Consider the following 22,514-nt stretch of genomic DNA (forward strand, 5'->3'; position numbering starts at 1 on the left):
GAAAATTGTGCAGGAATTTGTATGTAGATATGGTATCCCTAGAAAAATCGAAAGTGATAGGGGTACCCATTTTACAGGTGATGTCTTTCAAGGAATGTGTAAGTTGATGGGAATTGATAGCAAGCTGCACACTCCGTACCGGCCACAGGCGAGTGCGAAGGTCGAAAGAGTGAACAGCACTATTAAAAATAAATTGAGTAAAGTGATGGCAGAGACAGGATTGACATGGCCAGAAGCTTTACCCATTGTATTGTACAGTATCAGAACCACTCCCAGGTCCCCTCTTAATCTGTCTCCCTTTGAAATCTTGTTTGGTCGACAACCGCATGCCATGATTAACCCTCAGGATGATTTGAAATGTAACAATGAAGTAACTGTAAAGTACTTGATTAACATGAGCAAACAGTTAAGGAATCAAAATGATAATCTGAAGTTGGTGATTCCTGATCTACCTGATAGCAATTGTCATGACATTGAACCTGGGGATTATGTAATGATACGGAATTTTCTACGCTCAGGTTGCCTTATTGACAGATGGGAAGGACCATACCAGGTCTTATTGACTAGCACTACAGCATTGAAGGTTGCTGAGAGAGAGACTTGGGTCCATTCATCCCACTGCAAGAAGGTTGCTGATCCAGAGAAGTCCCGTGATAAGGAACAGACGGTAGAGGTTGTATCACTGGAGTGTCTGTTCCAGGAGGACTGAGGCGGCACCTGAGCCTTGAAGACCGAGAGCTGTTGTCGACTCCCCACTCCCTTTTATTATTTTCCTCCACTTCCCATCCCCTCTCCCTCAAGTTTCTTTTTCCTCCTTCTCATTCTTCTCCGTTTCCTCCTATAAGATGGACTTGCCCCAAGAGACTGTGATCCGGATTTTCCTGTTGACCATGATGTTGACCAGAGCAGTCTGTTCCGGCGAGAGTACCATGGAGGTCGATAGAGGTTCTGGAATGGGTTCTGATGATAAAGATGGAGGCGTAGTTTTCCAAGATCAACCTAACCAACAAGCAAAGGCGAGTATCAGAAAACGATCCGATAGCATTGACCATAGAAGAAATTGTGACGGATTGTTAGCTGAAGAAAACTGTATCTGTAGGCTCTGTAACAATGTCATTGAAGATGGGTGCATTAAGAAATGCCAATCCAGTTTTAATATCCATATGGACCGGCATCCATTGAGTGACTATCACTCCTTAGTGGGTAATGTGTTAAACAAAACAGATTGTTGGGTATGCTCTCAAGTACCTCAAGGTCATAGCAAATCAGGGCTAGTACCATTTCCTTTAACGATAGGGGAGGTACTTGAGTTAAATGGTGGGAGACCGGTGGACAGGAGGTTTAATATCTCCAGCCCTCCTAGTTTGAAGCTCCACCAATACCATGTGGATAGGTCCCTATTATGTTTCAACATCTCCAATCCCAGAAAGCCGGGAAATTGGGAAGTGTCATGGAGTAACCACACCATGACCTTTTCGCATAGAGCAGATAGAATGCCTACAGATACAGAGCTTGTACGCCACATAGCCAGTAGAGGAAAATCTTTCCGGTATAGGTACACCTTAGGAAATAGGATTACGAGAGTTGGAGAAGTATCACCAGGATACTGTGCACATATCATACAACCTGATACGTGTATTAAGCAGATGGAAGAATTAGGGTTAGGAGAGTTCACCTGGAAGGTGTGTAATATGGTTATGTCCTTCTCCGTCCCATATGTTCTCCCCGATGATGCATATTTCATATGCGGGAGAAAGGCGTACAAGTGGCTTGCCCCAAACTCTGAAGGATTGTGTTATATTGGAAAAGTATTGCCTGAAGTAATGACTGTAACACATGATAAAATGAAAGACATACATCGTGGTGCCCAAGCTCCTTATACTCACACCCATTACGAGCACGTTGTTAAAAGGCACCTGATAGAGAAGACAGAGCATCCGGCCTCTGATCTGATAAGTGAATCCACCGGGATTCAATTCTTAATCGCGTTAGATTTCACCCGCACCGCTAGAGGAGTGCTAAATTATAAATACATATCGGCGCTCGCAAATTTGTTAGATAATATCACTGAAATGTATGATGACACGTTTAGATATACTGGAAGGGAACTTCAAGCTTATAAAACAGAACTGGTGCAGCATAGAATGGTTCTTAATTACCTCACAGCAGTGACAGGCGGATATTGTGTTACATTGGCAACACAGTACGGCGTGAAGTGTTGCACGTATATCACGAATAGCACCGAGGATCCGGTCGAGGTCATAGACCAAAAGATGGACGATATTCTCCAATTGAAGTGGGAATTTCGCCGAAAACACAATCTCACTCTTGCTGCTGTAGGTAATGAGCTGACTGGTTGGGTGTCACGGTTGAACCCGCGAAATTGGTTCTCCGGTTTGGGAGACTGGGCTCAAGGAGTCATAATGGATGTTGGGAAGTTTCTCCTATGTATCTTAGGTGTTGTCATATCGATTGGATTGATATTTAGATGCGGTCAGGCTTTAATGAAGTGCAAACATCGTACCAGGGTAATGAGTTTGAGGAGTGAGGAAACTGTAATTAACCTGGATTTGATTTATGACCCAATGATAGAAACAATGATGTAATGAAAATGCGATTATACGGTCCGTTTCTTTCACCTGTTTTTCTGCTTTTCTCCAAGATAAAAAGACCCCCTTGGACGAGGAAGTTGACGAGACGCTATACAGACAGGGACCATTGAATTGTATTGTGTGTGGGGCATAAATAGGCAGGCCGACCATATCCAGATTCACTCTCATCAACGGTTCTCATTGCTGATAATCGGGAGCTGGATATCGAGGCGCATGCGATCGTTCCCCTTGTGCGTAAGTTTTCTCCGTAATCATATTGTCTTACTGTGAGCCATCTCTCTCTCTCCCTCCTCTATCTCTCTCTTATTTTCCCTTTATTGTATTGTATTTTATTGTATTTCCTGTGTAGTTATTTGGTTAGTTGGTTTATGTTATATTGTAGTGTATCATTTGTACTGTGATTCCTTTTGCAAGTATAATAGTTATAATACATATAATAGGTTTTGGACCCTAAGCCCAGGTATCTGTGTATTCTTTATAGGGTTAAGTATTCTCTGAGCGTCGGTGACGCTCAAGCAGCTTTGTAGTTAATCAGGTTACACCAGGTTGCACTTACACTCTGTCTCTACACTAAGGTATACTGTGTATCTCATTGTTAAAGGTATAGATATAAAGGTTTTAACGTTGTAAGCGTCTGCACCGCTGGTGATCTCCTCGTGGTCCCGAGCGTACGCTACGCAATAGCGAATCATTACGTTAGTCGGCAGCCAATAGCGTGCCTGCCTGTGATCACTGGGCCGTAAGCGAACGTGACGCTTGAGCGTCTCGACTACGGTTGAGCGATCGCTACACAACTTGCGTACCCTTACGGTACTTCTTACGTAGATAGCGTACAGTGTTCTTAGACCTCTTAAAGTGTTTTATATACGATAAATATTTAGCTTTATCAAAGTGGTTTCCTGGACTGGATGATATGGACTTCCCTTCTCTCCCTCATGAGCTTCAGACTTGTCTGGACCCTCAGGCACAGCACAGCAGCAACAGAGGAGCCCGGCAGCGGGAGCAGCAGAGTCCGGCAGGCCGCAGTGGTGGTGAGTAGCACTACTGGGGGCATATGTGTATCTGGTACTATTGTGGGCATTTGTGTATCTGGCACTGTGGGAGAATATGTATATCTGCTGCTACCAGGGGCATATGTGTATCTGGCACTGCTGGGAGCATATGTGTATCTGCCACTATTGGGGGCATATATGTATATGGTACTGTGGGGGCATATGTGTATCTGCCACTACTAGGGGCATATGTGTATCTGGCACTGCTGGGAGCATATGTGTATCTGGCACTGCACTATTGGGGGCATATGAGTATCTGGCACTGTGGGGGCATATGTATATCTTCCGCTACTAGGGTCATATGTGTATCTGGCACTGCTGGGAGCATATGTGTATCTGGCACTGCACTATTGGGGGCATATGTGTATATGGTACTGTAGGGGCCGTATATCTGCCGCTGCTGGGGGCAAATGCGCATCTGGCACCGCTGGGGGCATATGCGCATCTGGCACTGCTGGGGGCATATGCGCTTCTGGCACTGCTTGGGGCATATGTGTATCTTGCACTGCTTGGGGCATATGTGTATCTGGAACTGCTGGGGTGTAGGTGTATCTGGCACTATTGGGGCATATATATCTGGCACTGCTGTGGGCATATGTGTATCTGGCACTATTGGGGGCATATGTGTATCTGGCACTGCACTATTGGTCATGTGTAGCTGGTACTACTGGGGCATGGGGGCATATGTGTATCTGGCACTGCTGGGGGCATATAATATGTATCTAGCACTGCACTAATGGGGTATATGTGCATTTGGCACTGCTGGCAGCATATAATGTGTATCTGGCACTGTGGGGGCAAATAATGTGTATCTGGCACTGCTGGGGGCATATTATGTGCATCTGGCACTGCTGGGGGCATAAAATGTGCATCTGACACTACTGGGGGTGTATGTGTATTTAGGACTGCACTACTGGGGTCATTATGTGTATCTGACACTATACTGAAGACATTGGGCCTAATTCAGAGTTGATCACAGCAGCAAATTTGTTAGCAGTTGGGCAAAACCATGGTGGTCATTCCGAGTTGTTCGCTCGGTAATTTTCTTCGCATCGCAGCGATTTTCCGCTAACTGCGCATGCGCAATGTTCGCACTGCGACTGCGCCAAGTAAATTTGCTATGCAGTTAGGTATTTTACTCACGGCATTACGAGGTTTTTTCTTCGTTCTGGTGTTCGTAATGTGATTGACAGGAAGTGGGTATTTCTGGGCAGAAACTGGACGTTTTATGGGAGTGTGTGAAAAAACGCTACCGTTTCTGGGAAAAACGCGGGAGTGGCTGGAGAAACGGAGGAGTGTCTGGGCGAACGCTGGGTGTGTTTGTGACGTCAAACCAGGAACGACAAGCACTGAACTGATCGCACTGGAAGAGTAAGTCTCGAGCTACTCAGAAACTGCAAAGAAATTTCTATTCGCAATTTTGAGAACCTTTCGTTCGCAATTTTGATAAGCTAAGATTCACTCCCAGTAGGCGGCGGATTAGCGTGTGCAATGCTGCTAAAAGCAGCTTGCGAGCGAACAACTCGGAATGAGGGCCCATGTGCACTGCAGGAGGGGCAGATGTAACATGTGCAGAGAGAGTTAGATTTGGGTGGGGTGTGTTCAAACTGAAATCTAAATTGCAGTGTAAAAATAAAGCAGCCAGTATTTACCCTGCACAGAAACAAAATAACCCACCCAAATCTAACTCTCTTTGCACGTTATATATAACACATGTTATACACATTGGAATACATGGATGAACAAATGAAAAGGCATCTGCATAAAGGGGGTAACTCGTCTGCTGTGCGAAAACGCACAGCAGTGATCAGGTCCAAACTGCACATGCATTTGCACCGCAATGCGCAGGCGCGTCACAGGGCTACAAAGCGGATCGCAGCTCAGCGATGGGTTTGTGCAACGGATCCATTCGCATGGGCGTTTGCAAGGAGATTGACAGGAAGAAGGCATTTGCGGGTGTCAACTGACCGTTTTCAGGGAGTGTCTGGAAAAACGCAGGCATGTCCATGCATTTGCAGGGAGGGTTCCTGTCGTCAATTACGGTCCCGGAGAGGCTGATGTGATCGCAGTGGCTGAGTAAGTCCTGCGCTGCGCAGAGACTGCACAAAATCTGTTTGTGCAGCTCTGCTACACATGCGTTTGCACACTTACAAAGCTAAAATACACTCCCCCTGTAGGCGGTGACTTTCTGATCGCAGCAGTGCAAAAATCGCTTGCTAGCGATCAGGTCTGAATTACTCCCAAGGTCACAGACAGGTGATAGACACAGCTTTGTGTGTGGTCTATTGTCTTTTTGTCTGGCTCCTATAAATCCTACTTGCCTACACTCTACGAATGTCACATAGATTCACTAATTTGGCAGATTTCTCCTTAACTCCATGGGAAGTAGACCTGCTTCCCGGATTCCAGGGGCTTTTGCACTGAATTGCATAATTGAATTGAACCCTGGCACAAATTGTAGTATTGTGCAGCAGGGGGCACCACTTTGACCTCATGCTGTCTACCCTCTGGGATCTCCCGCAGAGGAGAAATAAAATGTGAGCAAGTAGGCTGCAGATGTGGTGCTGACACCTAGATTTTCTAAAAGATTGTCTAAAAGCAGATTGCTTATGCAGGGCCCCCTGCAACAATCATTGCCAATATCAAGCTTGGCTTACTGAGCTGCTCCTTTTAATTAGAGGAGCACTGGGAAATGAAAATGGTAGGTGTGGATGTTGTATTAGAACAGCTAATTAGGTTACGATAATTAGAATAGCAATTAAATAATAAGTTTGAAAAAAGTACAATTAACTTAAAAAAATGCTATGACTTCAAATAGATTTGACTCCTTCCTGATCCCCCCTTGATGCACCATTACACTCAGGGACACATTATATAAGAATGGGGGGGTGTATATTTTGAGGGTACAGCAGCGTGTATCGAATATATACTTTTGATCACAAAAGTGGTCTCCATAGCTTTGTATGGGACTGTGGAAATGCCCAATTTACCATGATAAAAAAGAGCTTACCTTGGACCTGAGAGCTAACACTATCTCTTGAAGTTACATTATTGCCATGTATGCACAGTAGGCAGTATCAGAATGGGGCATGAAAGGCACAACAGGAAAATACAATGGCAGGGTCCTGCTAAAGGGGTGTGACTAACCATTTGGTAGTGTAGGTGCAGTCATCTACCAAATGGTTAATCACACCCCTTTGTTGGATGGCCACGCCTTTAATTGGAAGGCGTGGCCATTCCACAAATGAGACAGTATTTATGGAAATAGATACCATTCGATGGGGGGGTGTAGTCAGACCTACGGATGCTCATACCAATACTAAGTAGCATTAGCCCTATCCTGGTGCCCCTGGTGAAGAAAAGTATGCCTCGGGCAGGGTATCGGAAAAACCCAACATGTTGGAAATCCTCGATTCACAGATTCTGACCCAAAAATGATCATAATAGGAGAGTCTGGGGTTTTTAACATGCTGTATTTTGCCAAAACCCAGATTGATCAGCGATCATCACAGCCTGGACCAGCATCAGCAGAATGATTAATCGGGCTGTAGATGTATGGCCCGCATAAGACAAATATATGGGGCAGATGTATTAAGCCTGGAGAACGCATAAGGAAGTGATAAACCAGTGATAAGTGCAAGGTGATAAACGCACCAGCCAGTCAGCTCCTAACTGTCAATTTGCATATTGGAGCTGATTGGCTGGTGCGCTTATCACCTTGCACTTATCACTGGTTTATCACTTCCTGTTTTTTGCAGGTTAATACATCTGTCCCACTATTGATTAATTACAACTAATTGCATGCTCAGCCAGTATCAGTGTAAGTCTCTCCTACACATATATAGAAATATACCGCATTCTATTGACATTTTCTGTCTGAGGCATACATATGTGTTGCAGAAAAGCTTGCCAATAAGTGTCGTCCTTGGAAGGATTTATACATGTAAAGAGAGACAAAAAAAAAAGCAAAAACTAGCTGACTGGATTTCTGCCGTTTCTTCCTTCACAAAACTGTTACATCAGCATTGCAAATGGTAAATCACACCTAAGAACCACATCTTTTAAGATGCAAGAAAATTATCAGTCAGTGAAATGATAATTAAAACACAAATATATTAGGTCTCGCTCTGCTAGCAAAGGCTTACGCCTCTCACATAAAAACACAAATAAAACAAACATTTTTAAAGTGAGTGCTTATATATGACATAAATGGATAGTACAGAGGAATAACAGAAAATATGTAAAATACAGACAACAGCAGTTGAAAGAAGTTACGGTTATACTGTAGCACCACATTTCCAGAAACTTCCCCAAGAACATTATAGAACTGCACAGTCGCTGGTGAAGATTATAGCTGACGCAGGGGAACTAGAGCCTTTTCTTAGCCTTACGTCGAAGCAGAGTTTGCAGGCTATACATGCCTACTTTACTTTTCTTCTCTCTTTCTAAAGAGGAGATTCAGGTGGCAAAAGCGGGGTGAGGGATGAATGACGCCATTATGGCCTGACCCCTGCGGTGAAATTCTATGAATTGCAGCATTATGCGGAGGGGAGAGGCCATGATTAGGCAATTCACTTAGAGAACTACTGTACATTATCACTTTCGGTCCTATTTCACTAGCAGTGAGTGGGATGCGGGAGGATGACCTGCTCTTCCGAGAGTGGGCCTTATTCAGACATGGACGCAGATTGCTGGGGGCCGCCCAGCAGCACAGGGCAAGGCCGCCCAGCATGTTTGAGGCTGCCTCCCAAAGCGTCTGCCATTAGATTGCGGACGCATCAGAACTAAGGTTGACCCCTCAGGACAGGTGGTCAACTGCCATTTTTTTAATCAGAGCAGCTGCGTGTGACGTCACGCAGCCGCACTAAAAACGGTTCCGGACCGCCCCCATTTGGCCTTCCCCGCCTCCCCCCCCCCAATGCGCACCACCGCCCCGCGAATGCCCGCTGCTGTCAAGCGGCCTGCGCAGCCATGATGTGCCCGCTGTGCATGCGCACTTTGCCTCTATCGGCAAACTGCGCTGCAGGCCGCATCAGCGGCAGAGTCTGACTGACCACCAGTCTGCGGGAACTCCTGAAAACTCATGATACTGCTGGATATTTCAAGAGTAGCTAAGTATGTTGGAGATCCTAATCCCAAAGTTTTCAAGTCCATCCTATCTTTTAGGCAAAGGGGCCCTTATGACATTGAGAGATTTATGGCTTTACTGTGATTGGGCAAGTAAAGGGAACATTCTACTTTAGAATCCATGCCCCCGAGCACTTTTTTGAGTAGGTGCACTGGATAATGAGACCACTGAATCTACGCATTGAAAAGAGAGAAGAGACATTTTTACATTTGAAGAAGTTGAGATCAGTGACAAAACGAATAAAGGGTTGTCACTACAGTCTTTGTTCTAAGGTGAGAAGGATCACTTGTCTATTTCTCTCATGTTTATTACACGATGGGGGTAATTCTGAGTTGATCGCAGCAGGAACTTTGTCAGCAGTTGGGCAAAACCATGGTGGTCATTCCGAGTTGTTCGCTCGGTAAAAATCTTCGCATCGCAGCGATTTTCCGCTTAATGCGCATGCGCAATGTCCGCACTGCGACTGCGCCAAGTAAATTTGCTATGCACTTAGGAATTTTACTCACGGCATTTTCATCGTTCTGGCGATCGTAATGTGATTGACAGGAAATGGGTGTTACTGGGCGGAAACAGGCCGTTTTATGGGCGTGTGGGAAAAAACGCTACCGTTTCCGGAAAAAACGCAGGAGTGGCTGGAGAAACGGGGGAGTGTCTGGGCGAACGCTGGGTGTGTTTGTGACGTCAAACCAGGAACGACAAGCAGTGAAATGATCGCAGATGCCGAGTAAGTCTGAAGCTACTCAGAAACTGCTACGAGGTGTGTAATCGCAATATTGCGAATACATCGTTCGCAATTTTAAGATACTAAGATTCACTCCCAGTAGGTGGCGGCTTAGCATGAGCAAATCTGCTAAAATCCACTTGCGAGCGAACAACTCGGAATGACCACCCATGTGCATTGCAGGGGAGGCAGAAATAACATGTGCAGAGAGAGATAGATTTGGGTGGGGTGTGTTCAATCTGCAATCTAAATTGCAGTGTACAAATAAAGCAGCCAGTATTTACCCTGCACAGAAACAAAATAACCCACCCAAATCTAACTCTTTCTGCACATGTTAAATCTGCCTCCCCTGCAGTGCACATGGTTTTGCCCAACTGCTAAAAAATTTCCTGCTGCGATCAACTTGGAATTACCCCCGATATGTGGTCAGGAGGTGGACACTGTCTATTTACAGTACCAAGCTTTGGATGGAGATAAAGTACCAGCCAATCAGCTCCTAACTGCCATGTTACAGGTTGTGTTTGAAAAATGAAAGTTAGGAGGTAATTGGTTGGTACTTTAATCTCCATACACTTTATATCCATCCAAAGCTTAGTAAATAGACCACAATGCCATCAGTTACTTTGTTGGCCTCAGTATGCCGGGATCCCAGTCCCACTTACCTTCATGATTAAAGTTATAACAACTGTACAGATAAAATGCTCTAGGTAACATTGCAACTGTGTTGGGATCCCAGCGTATCAGGCACTTTTGTATGCTTATCATTTTGTCTTTACTGCACCCCTGATTTGCTATAAGCTGTTATGCTTTCTACTTTTTATTACATGCATTTACACATTTAACACAACGTTGCTGCATAATTGTAGTGTAACCTAGACTCAGATACACAGTGTAAATGAGGCCTATTTGCTAATACCTCCCCCCCTCCCCCCTCTCCCTCACACACACACACACACACACACACACACACACACACACACACACACAAGGGGGGCATTAATAAATAGGCCCCTTCTCAATGGGGATTGAGTGTTAGGGAATTCACTATTCTATAAAAAATCCTAACTTTATGGATTTGGCATCTATAGCTAATGCCGCTCTGTCCCATGTGCTAGTATAGCTGAAAAAAGATTTTGGGATTCCTCTCTAACCACATGCTCAATACAATCATTTCTTCGCTGCTGTGATAGGCAAGCGATACAGGAGCTTTTAATTGGGGGGAAAAGTCATTGCATTGCTTCATTGATCAAAAGTCATGTTAATTCATCTATAATCACTACAAATAGCATCAATAACATGTGAATTAATAAGATTTTAAACCTACCGGTAAATCTTTTTCTCCTAGTCCGTAGAGGATGCTGGGGACTCCGTAAGGACCATGGGGTATAGACGGGCTCCGCAGGAGACATGGGCACTATAAAGAATTTTAGAATGGGTGTGCACTGGCTCCTCCCTCTATGCCCCTCCTCCAGACCTCAGTTAGAGAAACTGTGCCCAGAGGAGATGGACAATACGAGGAAAGGATTTTGTTAATCTAAGGGCAAGATTCATACCAGCCCACACCATCCACACCGTATAACCTGGAATATACGCAACCAGTAAACAGTATGAACAAAACAGTATCAGCTAAAGACTGATCTCAACTGTAACATAACCCTTACGTAAGCAACAACTATATACAAGCCTTGCAGATTTTGTCCGCACTGGGACGGGCGCCCAGCATTCTCTACGGACTAGGAGAAAAAGATTTACCGGTAGGTTTAAAAACTTATTTTCTCTTACGTCCTAGAGGATGCTGGGGTCTCCGTAAGGACCATGGGGTTTATACCAAAGCTCCAGACCGGGCGGGAGAGTGCGGACGACTCTGCAGCACCGACTGAGCAAACGCAAGGTCCTCATCAGCCAGGGTATCAAACTTATAGAACTTGGCAAAAATGTTTGAACCTGACCAGGTAGCTGCTCGGCAAAGCTGTAAAGCCGAGACGCCTCGGGCAGCCGCCCAAGAAGAGCCCACCTTCCTAGTGGAATGGGCCTTTACCGAATTTGGTAACGGCAATCCTGCCGTACAATGAGCCTGCTGAATCGTGTTACAGATCCAGCGAGCAATAGTCTGCTTCGAAGCAGGAGCGCCAACTTTGTTGGCTGCATACAGGACAAACAGTGCTTCTGTTTTCCTAACCCGAGACGTACTGGCTACATAGATTTTTAAGGCCCTGACTACATCCAGGGACGTGGAATCCTCCAAGTCATCCGTAGCCACAGGCACCACAATAGGTTGGTTCATATGAAATGAAGAAACCACCTTAGGCAAAAATTGAGGACGAGTCCTCAACTCTGCCCTATCCTCATGGAAAATCAAATAGGGGCTCTTGTGAGACAAGGCCGCCAATTCAGACACCCGCCTTGCAGATGCCAAGGCCAACAACATGACCACCTTCCAAGTGAGAAATTTGAATTCAACCGTTTGAAGAGGTTCAAACCAGTGAGACTTCAGGAACCGTAACACCACGTTAAGGTCCCATGGTGCCACTGGGGGCACAAAAGGAGGCTGGATGTGCAGCACTCCCTTTACAAAAGTATGGACTTCCAGGAGAGAAGCCAATTCCTTCTGAAAGAAAATAGACAGGGCCGAAATCTGTACCTTATGTAGCCTACTTTTAGGCCCATATCCACTCCTGTCTGTAGAAAGTGGAGAAAACGGCCCAGATGGAAATCTTCCGTAGGAGCCTTCATGGCTTCACACCAAGATACATACTTCCTCCAGATACAGTGATAATGTTTCGCCGTCACCTCCTTCCTAGCCTTTATCAGAGTAGGGATGACTTCCTCCGGAATACCTTTCCCATCTAGGATCCGGCATTAAACCGCCATGCCGTCAAACGTAACCGCGGTAAGTCTTGGAACACGCAGGGCCCCTGTTGCAACAGGTCCTCCCTGAGAGGAAGAGGCCACGGATCTTCTGTGAGCATCTCCTGAAGAGCTGAATACCAGGCCCTTCGAGGCCAATCTGGAACAATGAGTATGGTTTTCACTCTTTGTTGTCTTATGATTCTCAATATTTTTGAGATGAGAGGAAGAGGGGGGAATACATAGACCGACTGAAACACCCATGGTGTCACCAGGGCGTCCACCGCTACTGCCTGAGGGTCCCTTGACCTGACACAATACCTCCGAAGCTTCTTGTTGAGGCGGGACGCCATCATGTCTATGTGAGGAATTCCCCAAAGACTTGTTATCTCTGTAAAAACTTCTTGATGAAGTCCCCACTCTCCTGGATGGAGATCGTGTCTGCTGAGGAAGTCTGCTTCCCAGTTGTCCACTCCCGGAATGAAGACCACTGACAGAGAGCTTACGTGATTTTCCGCCCAGCGAAGAATCCTGGTGGCTTCCGCCATTGCCACTCTGCTCCTTGTCCCGCCTTGGCGGTTTACATGAGCCACGGCTGTGATGTTGTCTGATTGAATCAGAACCGGTAGGTCGCGAAGAAGATTCTCCGCTTGTCTTAGGCCGTTGTATATGGCCCTCAACGCCAGTACATTGATGTGTAGACAAGCCTCCTGGCTTGACCATAGCCCCTGAAAATTTCCCTATCCTCGGAGGCTCGCGTCCGTAGTCACCAGAACCCAGTCTTGAATGCTGAACCTGCGACCCTCTTGAAGGTGAGCACTTTGCAGCCACCACAGGAGAGACACCCTGGCCCTGGGGGACAGGCTTATCTTCTGATGTATTTGTAGATGGGACCCGGACCACTTGTCCAGGAGGTCCCACTGAAAAGTCCTTGCATGAAACCTGCCGAAGGGGATGGCCTCGTAGGCTGCCACCATTTTCCCCAGAACACGAGTGCATTGATGAACAGACACTCTTTTTGGTTTTAGCAGGTCTCTGACCATGTTCTGGAGGTCCCAGGCTTTTTCTATCGGGAGAAAAACCCTCTTCTGATCCGTGTCTAGAATCATGCCTAGGAATGATAGTCGAGTCGTTGGAATCAATTGTGACTTTGGCAGATTGAGAATCCAACCGTGTTGTTGTAGCACTCTCGGTGAGAGCGACATGCTCCTCTGCAATTGATCTCTCGATCTTGCTTTTATCAGGAGATCGTCCAAGTATGGGATAATTGTGACTCCCTGCCTGCGCAGGAGCACCATCATCTCCGCCATCACCTTGGTGAAAATCCTCGGGGCCGTGGAAAGCCCAAACGGCAACATCTGAAACTGGTAATGAAAGTCCTGTACAGCGAATCTCAGGTACGCCTGATGAGGAGGATATATGGGGACATGAAGGTATGCATCCTTTATGTCGAGTGACACCATAAAATCCCCCCCTTCCAGACTGGATATCACAGCCCGGAGCGATTCCATCTTGAATTTGAACTTTTTCAAGTACAGGTTTAGGGATTTTAGATTTAAAATGGGTCTGACCGAGCCATCCGGCTTCGGGACCACGAACAGGGTTGAATAGTACCCTTCCCCTGTTGGACTAGGGGAACCTTGATAATCACTTGCTGTTGACACAGCTTTTGAATTGCAGCTAACACTACTGCCCTCTCTGGGGGAGAAGCTGGCAAGGCCGACTTGAAAAATCGGCGAGGGGGCACCTCTTCGAATTCCAGTTTGTAGCCTTGGGATACAATTTCCATCGCCCAAGGATCCACGTCTGACAGAACCCAGACCTGGCTGAAGAGTCGAAGAGCCCCAGCGTCATGCGGTGGATTTAGTAGAAGCCGGGGAGGACTTCTGCTCCTGGGAACTAGCCAGAGCAGGTGCTCTCTTCCTTCTACCATTACCTCTGGCGAGGAAAGATGAGCCTTGACCTCTGCTGGACTTATGCGACCGAAAGGACTGCATCTGATATTGTGGAGTTTTCTTTTGCTGTGGGGGAACAAAAGGCAAAAAGGTAGATTTACCCGCGGTAACTGTGGTAACCAGGTCTGCGAGACCATCCCCAAATAAAACTTCACCTTTATATGGCAAAACCTCCATATGCTTCTTTGAGTCGGCATCACCCGTCCATTGGCGGGTCCACAGGGCTCGCCTAGCAGAAATCGCCATGGTGTTGGCTCTCGAACCTAGTCTCTTTGAGCGTCCCTCATATATAAGACTGCGTCTTTAATGTGATCTAAGGTCAATGAAATGGTATCCCTGTCTAGGGTATCAAGGTCAGCTGACAAGGTATCTGTCCAAGCTGCAACTGCACTACACACCCATGCCGATGCTATTGCCAGTCTGAGTAAAGCACCCATATGCGCATAAATAGATTTTAAAGTAGTTTCCTGTCTGCGATCAGCAGGATCCTTGAGGGCTGCCGTGTCCGGAGACGGTAGCGCCACCTTCTTGGACAGGCGCGTTAAAGCCTTGTCCACCCTGGGTGAGGATTCCCAACGTACTACGAATCCTCTTAGGAATCTGCAGTTTTTTATCTGGAGATTCCCAAGCTTTTTCAAATAACTCGTTAAGCGCATGAGTTGGGGGAAAGGTTACCTCAGGTTTCTTTTCCTTATACATGCGCACCCTCATGTCAGGGACCGAGGGGTCATCTGTGATATGCAAAACATCTTTTATTGCAATAATCATATAATGAATACTTTTGGCCACCCTTGGGTGTAACCTCGCATCATCGTAGTCAACACTGGAGTCAGAATCCGTGTTGGTATCAGTGTCTGCTATTTGGGATAGGGGACGTTTTTGAGACCCAGAAGGGCCCTGTGACCAAGTCGAAGCCGTGGATTGACTCTCTGCTTTTTCCCTGGACTCTGCTTTGTCCAGTCTCTTATGTAATAAGGTCACATTTGCATTTAAAACATTCCACATGTCCATCCAATCATGAGTCGGCGTTGCCGACGGAGACACCACAATCATCTGCTCCACCTCCTCCTTAGCTGAGCCTTCCGCATCAGACATGCCGACACACTCGTACCGACACCCCCACACACACAGGGATATAGTTATAAGGAGACAGTTCCCCAATAAGGCCCTTTGGAGAGACAGAGAGAGAGTATGCCAGCACACACCCAGCGCCAACTGACACTGGAAACAATTTCCCAGATAATATAGCGCTTTTATATATATATAATTTACTGTGTAATACACTCACTGCGCCTTACAAGTGCCCCCCCCCCCTTCCTCTTTTCAGCCCTGTGTCACCGTGTTCAGCAGGGGAGAGACCGGGGAGCCAGCTTCTCTGCAGATCTCTGTGGAGAAAATGGCGCTGGTTAGTGCTGAGGGACCAAGCTCCGCCCCCTCCAGCGGCGGGCTTCGGTCCCGCTCAAAGTATAAAAACTGGCGGGGGATTTATATAATTACTGCCTCTGCAGCCCATAAACTTATGAATGCCAGATTTAGAGGTTTTTATTGCTGCCCAGGGCGACCCCCCTGCGCCCTGCACCCATCAGTGCCTGCTAGTGTGTGTTGTGTGTGGGAGCAATGGCGCGCAGCGGCTTACCTCAGGGAAGATCTGAAGTCTTCTGCTGCCTAAGAAGTCTTCTTTCTTCTTATACTCACCCGGCTTCTATCTTCCGGCTCTGTGAGGAGGACGGCGGTGCGGCTCTGGGACGAACGGCGAGGGGAGACCTGCGTTCCTACTCCCTCTGGAGCTAATGGTGTCCAGTAGCCTAAGAAGCAGAGCCTATCACTTAAGTAGGTCTGCTTCTCTCTCCTCAGTCCCACGATGCAGGGAGCCTGTTGCCAGCAGTGCTCCCTGAAAATAAAAAAACAAACAAAATTCTTTTTCAGAGAAACTCAGGAGAGCTCCCCTGCAGTGCATCCAGTCTCCACTGGGCACAGGATCTAACTGAGGTCTGGAGGAGGGGCATAGAGGGAGGAGCCAGTGCACCTACAGATGAGCGGATTCGGTTTTACTCGGTTTTACTCGGTTCTCAAAACCGAATCTTATTGGCTATCCAAAACACGTGACATCCGTGAGCCAATAAGATTCGGTTTTGAGAACCGAGTAAAACCGAATCCGCTCATCTCTAGACTGCACACCCATTCTAAAATTCTTTATAGTGCCCATGTCTCCTGCGGAGCCCATCTATACCCCATGGTCCTTACGGAGTCCCCAGCATAATCTAGGACATAAGAGAAAACAAGGTAAAATGCGGACATTAATTAATAAACCCTATTAAGTGAAATAAGTAATCTTGTATAATCTGTAACCCATCACAGCCTGAATACACCTATAGATCATCCCTGAAGGTGCATTCCAAGATGATCTGCAGCAGCTGTGGTCTCTGCCTTGCTCAACTTCCAAATGGACAGAAACCCCCAGTAACATACTGTGTCAACGGCAGTGAAGTTATAATATGTAACCCAGCATAGGGATCATGGCTTCTACTCTCCTGGAACAGAAAGGGTGAACTTGAACCATCCAGTGAATCACATACAGACTACATTTTAAGCATCACTTATTTAGGAAATAAAGGAATTTACTGCAAAGCTGCAGAACTCGGACAGGAGGAAGAGTACTGGCTAAAAGTAAGAATAATGATAGACCAAATGCAGTAAAAACTTTCATGCACTCCACAGGGAAGTGTATGTTCCTGTACTATATGATGTGTACATATATGCATATTATGTATGATGGGTATTTATGTATGCAATTAAAAGTATATCTGCTCAATGCAGATGGGAAGCATGCAGGACAGCACAGTGTATCTATAGAGAGAGGATGTGTTTTGCAGATTTCTGGCACTTACCTCAAAGAAACTGATTCTGCTGCTCATCATTGCTCTGTGAGGAGTCCTAGCCAGGAAGCCATACATATCCAGCCAGCGGTGTGTACACAGCACACAGCCCGAGGAGCATGCAGCCAATCCGGCCACAGAAGCAGGGGAAATCCTGGCTGGGAGAAGCCTGAGATTATATAGCAGCAGCCCCGTGTCTCTATGTGTGGGAAAGTGATGAGCATCAGCAACACTGCACCTCATCCCGGGAGGATAACATGGCTTATCAGAGCAGGCTCTGGACGGGAACTCAGCCAGCCCGGGGAGCCTGATTGAAGGAGTTCTGTGTAAGGAATATGTTTAGTGGATTAACTGCACCTCTACAATACACCACCACCCGTGCTACTACGGATATTGTATTTTTATGACTATCACGTGACACACATGCCAATATGCTGAGCTTAAGTAAATTCAAGTTTTATTTAACACTTAAACTATATTGGTACAGCAAAGGGGTTTGTTAAGAACTGGTTCTCATATCTGTCCTCACAGGCCTCCTCAATACTGCTTATATTGAGAATGTGTACCCCAATGAGTGTATGACAGGATAACTAAATGTGCTTACACACGGAGCGATGTATTCTTGTGATTGTGACTATATAGCAGTGGTGCAACTAGAAAAAATTTCTTACAGGTACTGTGTGCGCGCGCCGAAGGATGGGCGGGACCAAATGCCATATGGGGCGTGGCCAATGAAAATGTGGGCAGATACACATATGACCCCCACAGTGCCAGATACACGTTGCCCCACAGTGCCAGATATACATTGCCCCACAGTGCCAGATACACTAATGCCCCACAGTGCCAGATACACGAATGCCCCCACAGTGCCAGATATACATTGCCCCCACAGTGCCAGATATACATTGCCCCCCAATGCCAGATATACATTGCCCACAACAGTGCCAGATATACATTGCCCACAACAGTGCCAGATATACATTGCCCACAATAGTGCCAGATATACATTGCCCACAACAGTGCCAGATATACATTGCCCCCACAGTGCCAGATATACATTGCCCCCCACAGTGCCAGATATACATTGCCCACAACAGTGCCAGATATACATTGCCCGCCAGAGTGCCAGATATGCATTGCCCCCCACAGTGCCAGGTATACATTGCCCCCCACAGTGCCAGATATACATTGCCCGCCACAGTGGCAGATATCCATTGCCCCCCACAGTGCCAGGTATACATTGCCCCCCCCCCCCCTTCCCTTCCCCTGCTCACCGCTGCTGCTGTCTTGTGTGAGGGGAGGAAAGCGCAGCCTGCGCCTCTCCTTCCCCTCAGTCTCCGGCGGGTGAGTTCAATATTCAGCGCCGATCCGTGAGCCAATCAAAGCTCCGCGAGCTCTGATTGGCTCACGGGCGGAGCTGATTTGAAAGACGACATTGAGGGGCAGGAGAGGCGCAGGCTGCGCTCTCCTCCCCTCACATCAGCGGTAGCAAGCGGCGGCCCGTCGGTGTGGGTACGGCGTACCCACGGCAAAATTCTTAATGGTACGCCGTACCCACCCGTACCCGCATACTTGCACCGCTGTCCGGCACTCGCCCCATTCCCCACCGGCAAATATTCTGCTCCCATTCCCTCCAGAACAAGAGCGGTTCTTCCGTAAAATAGCTTCAAAAACAGACGGCACCGGGAGACTTTTAATCACGGTGCATAAAGTGCTTTTATATATATATATATATATATATATATATATACACACGCATTATATATACACGTACACACATATTAGGATAGTTATATTTAGTGCTGCAGCTGTACTTGAAATCACCATGTCCACTGTACAGCAGCACCAAATATAACTATCCTAATAAGTGTATGTGTGTGTATATATATATATATATATATATATTATATACACTGCCCCACATATATATACACACACACATATTGATAATGCTGATTTAAATTACCTTATAACTTTACAATAATGGGTAAGAGACACAGTACGCAATTGGCATATGGGGTACCGTAAGGGTACGTATTTAGCGTAGCATACGCTAGGCCGTGATCGAGACGCACATGCGGCACGCTCGCTCACAGCTTAATGCGTGGTGTCGAGCACGCTATAGGCGAGCGACAACCGTAATGCTACGCTATCAGCGTAGCGGACGCTCGAGACCACGAGGAGATCACGAGCGGCGCGGACGCTCACAAGATGACAATCAGTAAACCTTGAATGTAACACACAGAAAGGATATTCTTATACTGTAAACCTTGTACTGAAACACTGTAGCGATATAACGCTGCTTAACCTTGTTAACACTAAAGCTGTTTGAGCGATCGAGACGCTCCTATTACTCTCTGCAATGTAATGAACACACGATACCGTGTTAAGGATCCAACACCTTTACTAACAAGCTTTTAGTTATATCGAAAAGAGAAACAGTTAACAAGTCATACACTACAGGCTAACATATAATTCTAACAGGATATCTAAACAGAAATATACACAATAGTAAACAATCGCAAATACAAATACATAGACTAAGAGTGAATGGCTAACATTACACGGGTAACAAAGTGGCAACAGAGAAACATACCATACGGGGAACACTCGCAGGCGCAACCGGAATCCAGTCCTCCAATTATCAGCGATAACTGTTGAAGAGAGAGTACTGGCCGGTCTGGGGACAGTGACCCTTATATACACAACATACAGTGTACTTCAAAGGGCCCTACAACCTTATTGTTCATTGGACACAGGAATGTCTCTCTGCACTATATCAAAAGGTCATAGGTTAGTTTGAACAGGTGGGCTGTGACTATTTCAAACAGCTCAGGTGGGTGGGAATCTCCGGATTCCCGCCGCATGGATAATGAACTGCAAATATAGAATATGTCCAGAAACTACTAATGGTCATAACTACACGCAGGAGCGATTAATCTTTACCTAACCAACACCGGATTATTGCTATTAAAATACTCTTCGGTTAGGTACCAGACACAGCTGTTCAACTTTAATCAGACCCTTTGTACCACGTAAAGAGGGATTCCCAAGTCCGTGAACAAGTCACATTAACCAAACTTACAGTTATCATTAAGGGGAACATTATCTATAAAACGAGCTATTTGGTTCTATTATTAAACGATTGAGTCGCCCGCTAGACGCACACAAATTCTACCGTAAATGCACATACCACGCGCTCGAGCGCATGGCCGAGTCGCCATCACGCGGCTGCGTATATCCACACGCACGGGAGAGAATGTGCACGTGCAGCAGGCACGCGCATGAGGTGCATATATGGCAACGTGCAGCGTGATATTTTTCTGACTTTGACAGTCCACCCTTTGGCAGTCATCAATAACTGCCACTTCCTAAAACAGTTCAAAAAGAGAAAAATATATGTCATGTATAATACATTTCTATGATTGGGTAAGGGAGAACAGAAGAAGGTGGGAAAAAGGTATGACCTAGTGAGATAGTAGAAGCATGTATGTATGAGTCCATGTTTGAGGGGTCATGTATCACCGTGCCGTACGTGTTTTAAATCAAGCTTCGAGGTATTGCGAAGTATACATTTGAATTCCTTCTTGTCCCGTGGTACGGGTCTGTGGATGGGCTGTCAAACTTTACCGAGCTCTTTTCGGCTTTTGGTTGCAACAAAATGGGGTAGCACATTTTAGTTGATGATACATGAATGGGGGGATATGTGAGTGCTGATATCTGTGCCTATATTCCCTATCGACTATGTGTGTCATTACCTGAAGGTTGTAGAAATGAAGATAAGAAGCAATTATGGTAAATGCAGTCATAAACTATGTGAGTTTAATATACATTTGTTGATTGAGGTCTTGTCTTGTGTCTTGTCTCGATGTACATGTTGACTGTAGTCTCCCGATGCTTTTGCTATAATTGCTTGAGCAAAAAGCTTTCTCAATGTCCATAGACTTACAAAAGTGTTGGGCTATCGTAAAATTTTAAAGTCGCTAGGGATATTGGGGGTCTATGGCATTGTCCATCAGTGGTCTGTGTAAAAGGTTGTCAAATTCTTCTTCCAAGCGGATGTCTTTGTACCTTTACTCGGAGATTATGTTGTTCTTGGAAATCTACGCCTGCATCCTGGTCATCAGAACCCATTCCTGATCCTTTCTCGACCTCCATGGTACTCTCACCGAAACAGACTGCTCTGGTCAACATCATGGTCAAGAGGAAAATCCGGATCATAGTCTCTTGGGGCAAGTCCATCTTTGAGGAGTAAAAGGAGAAAAATAAGAAGGGGGAAAGGAAATAGGAGGGAGGTGGGAACTGGAGAAAATAATAAATGGGAAAAAGAAATCTGGCTCGACAAGCTTCCGGTCTTGTTATTCTCAGCGCTCAGGTGTCGTCTCAATCCTCCCTGAACAGACACTCTAGTGATACAACCTCAATTGTCTGTTCTTTATCACGGGACCTCTCTGGGTCAGTGACCTTTTTACAATGAGACGAATGGACCCAAGTCTCTCTCTCGGCAACCTTCAAAGCAGTTGTGCTGGTCAATAAGACTTGATATGGTCCTTCCCATCTGTCAATAAGGCAACCTGAGCGTAGAAAATTCCGTATCATTACATAATCCCCAGGTTCAATGTCATGACAATTACTGTCTGGCAAATCAGGAATCACCAACTTTAGATTATCATTCTGATTCCTCAATTGCTTACTCATCTTAACCAAGTACTTTACGGTTACTTCATTGTTACATTTCAAATCATCCTGGGGGTTAATCATAACATGGGGTTGTCGACCAAACAGAATTTCAAAAGGAGACAGATTAAGAGGGGACCTGGGAGTGGTTCTGATGCTGTATAATACGATTGGTAAAGCTTCAGGCCATAACAGTCCTGTTTCAGTCATTACCTTGCTCAATTTATTTTTAATAGTGCTGTTTACTCTTTCCACCTTCGCGCTCGCCTGGGGGCGGTACGGAGTATGCAGCTTACTATTAATTCCCATCAACTTACACATTGTTTGAAATACTTCACCTGTAAAGTGGGTACACCTATCACTTTCAATTATTCTAGGGATACCGTACCTACACACAAATTCCTGCACAATTTTCTTTGCAGTAAATACAGCGGTATTTGTGGCCGCAGGAAATGCTTCGACCCAATTTGAGAACACATCAATACAGACCAAAACATACTTTAAATTTCTACAAGGTGGCAATTGTATGAAATCAATTTGTATCACCTGGAAAGGGCCATCTGTTGGAGGGATATGAGATGGCTCTGTTGGTATTGCCTTTCCGATGTTCTTCCTCAAGCAGGTGAGGCATGTCATCGCTCTCTTA

The 22,514-nt window shown here is 46.0% G+C and overlaps 1 protein-coding gene across 3 annotated transcripts in view; it reads right to left on the reverse strand.

The window, feature by feature from the left end:
• The window catches only part of LOC134957742 (very-long-chain enoyl-CoA reductase-like), a 200,168-nt gene extending 182,617 nt beyond the window's left edge, over positions 1-17,551 (reverse strand). The window contains exon 1 of one of the 3 annotated variants that reach the window (XM_063939862.1): positions 17,204-17,551. In XM_063939862.1, the coding sequence (XP_063795932.1) occupies positions 17,204-17,434 (231 nt within the window). In that variant the 5' untranslated portion in view covers positions 17,435-17,551. The remainder of the gene's footprint in view (positions 1-17,203) is intronic. The other 2 variants (XM_063939860.1, XM_063939861.1) reach the window with 2 other exon arrangements.
• Between the last annotated feature and the right edge of the window lie 4,963 nt (positions 17,552-22,514).

Source organism: Pseudophryne corroboree, chromosome 9, assembly GCF_028390025.1.
Source record: "Pseudophryne corroboree isolate aPseCor3 chromosome 9, aPseCor3.hap2, whole genome shotgun sequence".
Classification (NCBI taxonomy): domain Eukaryota; kingdom Metazoa; phylum Chordata; class Amphibia; order Anura; family Myobatrachidae; genus Pseudophryne; species Pseudophryne corroboree.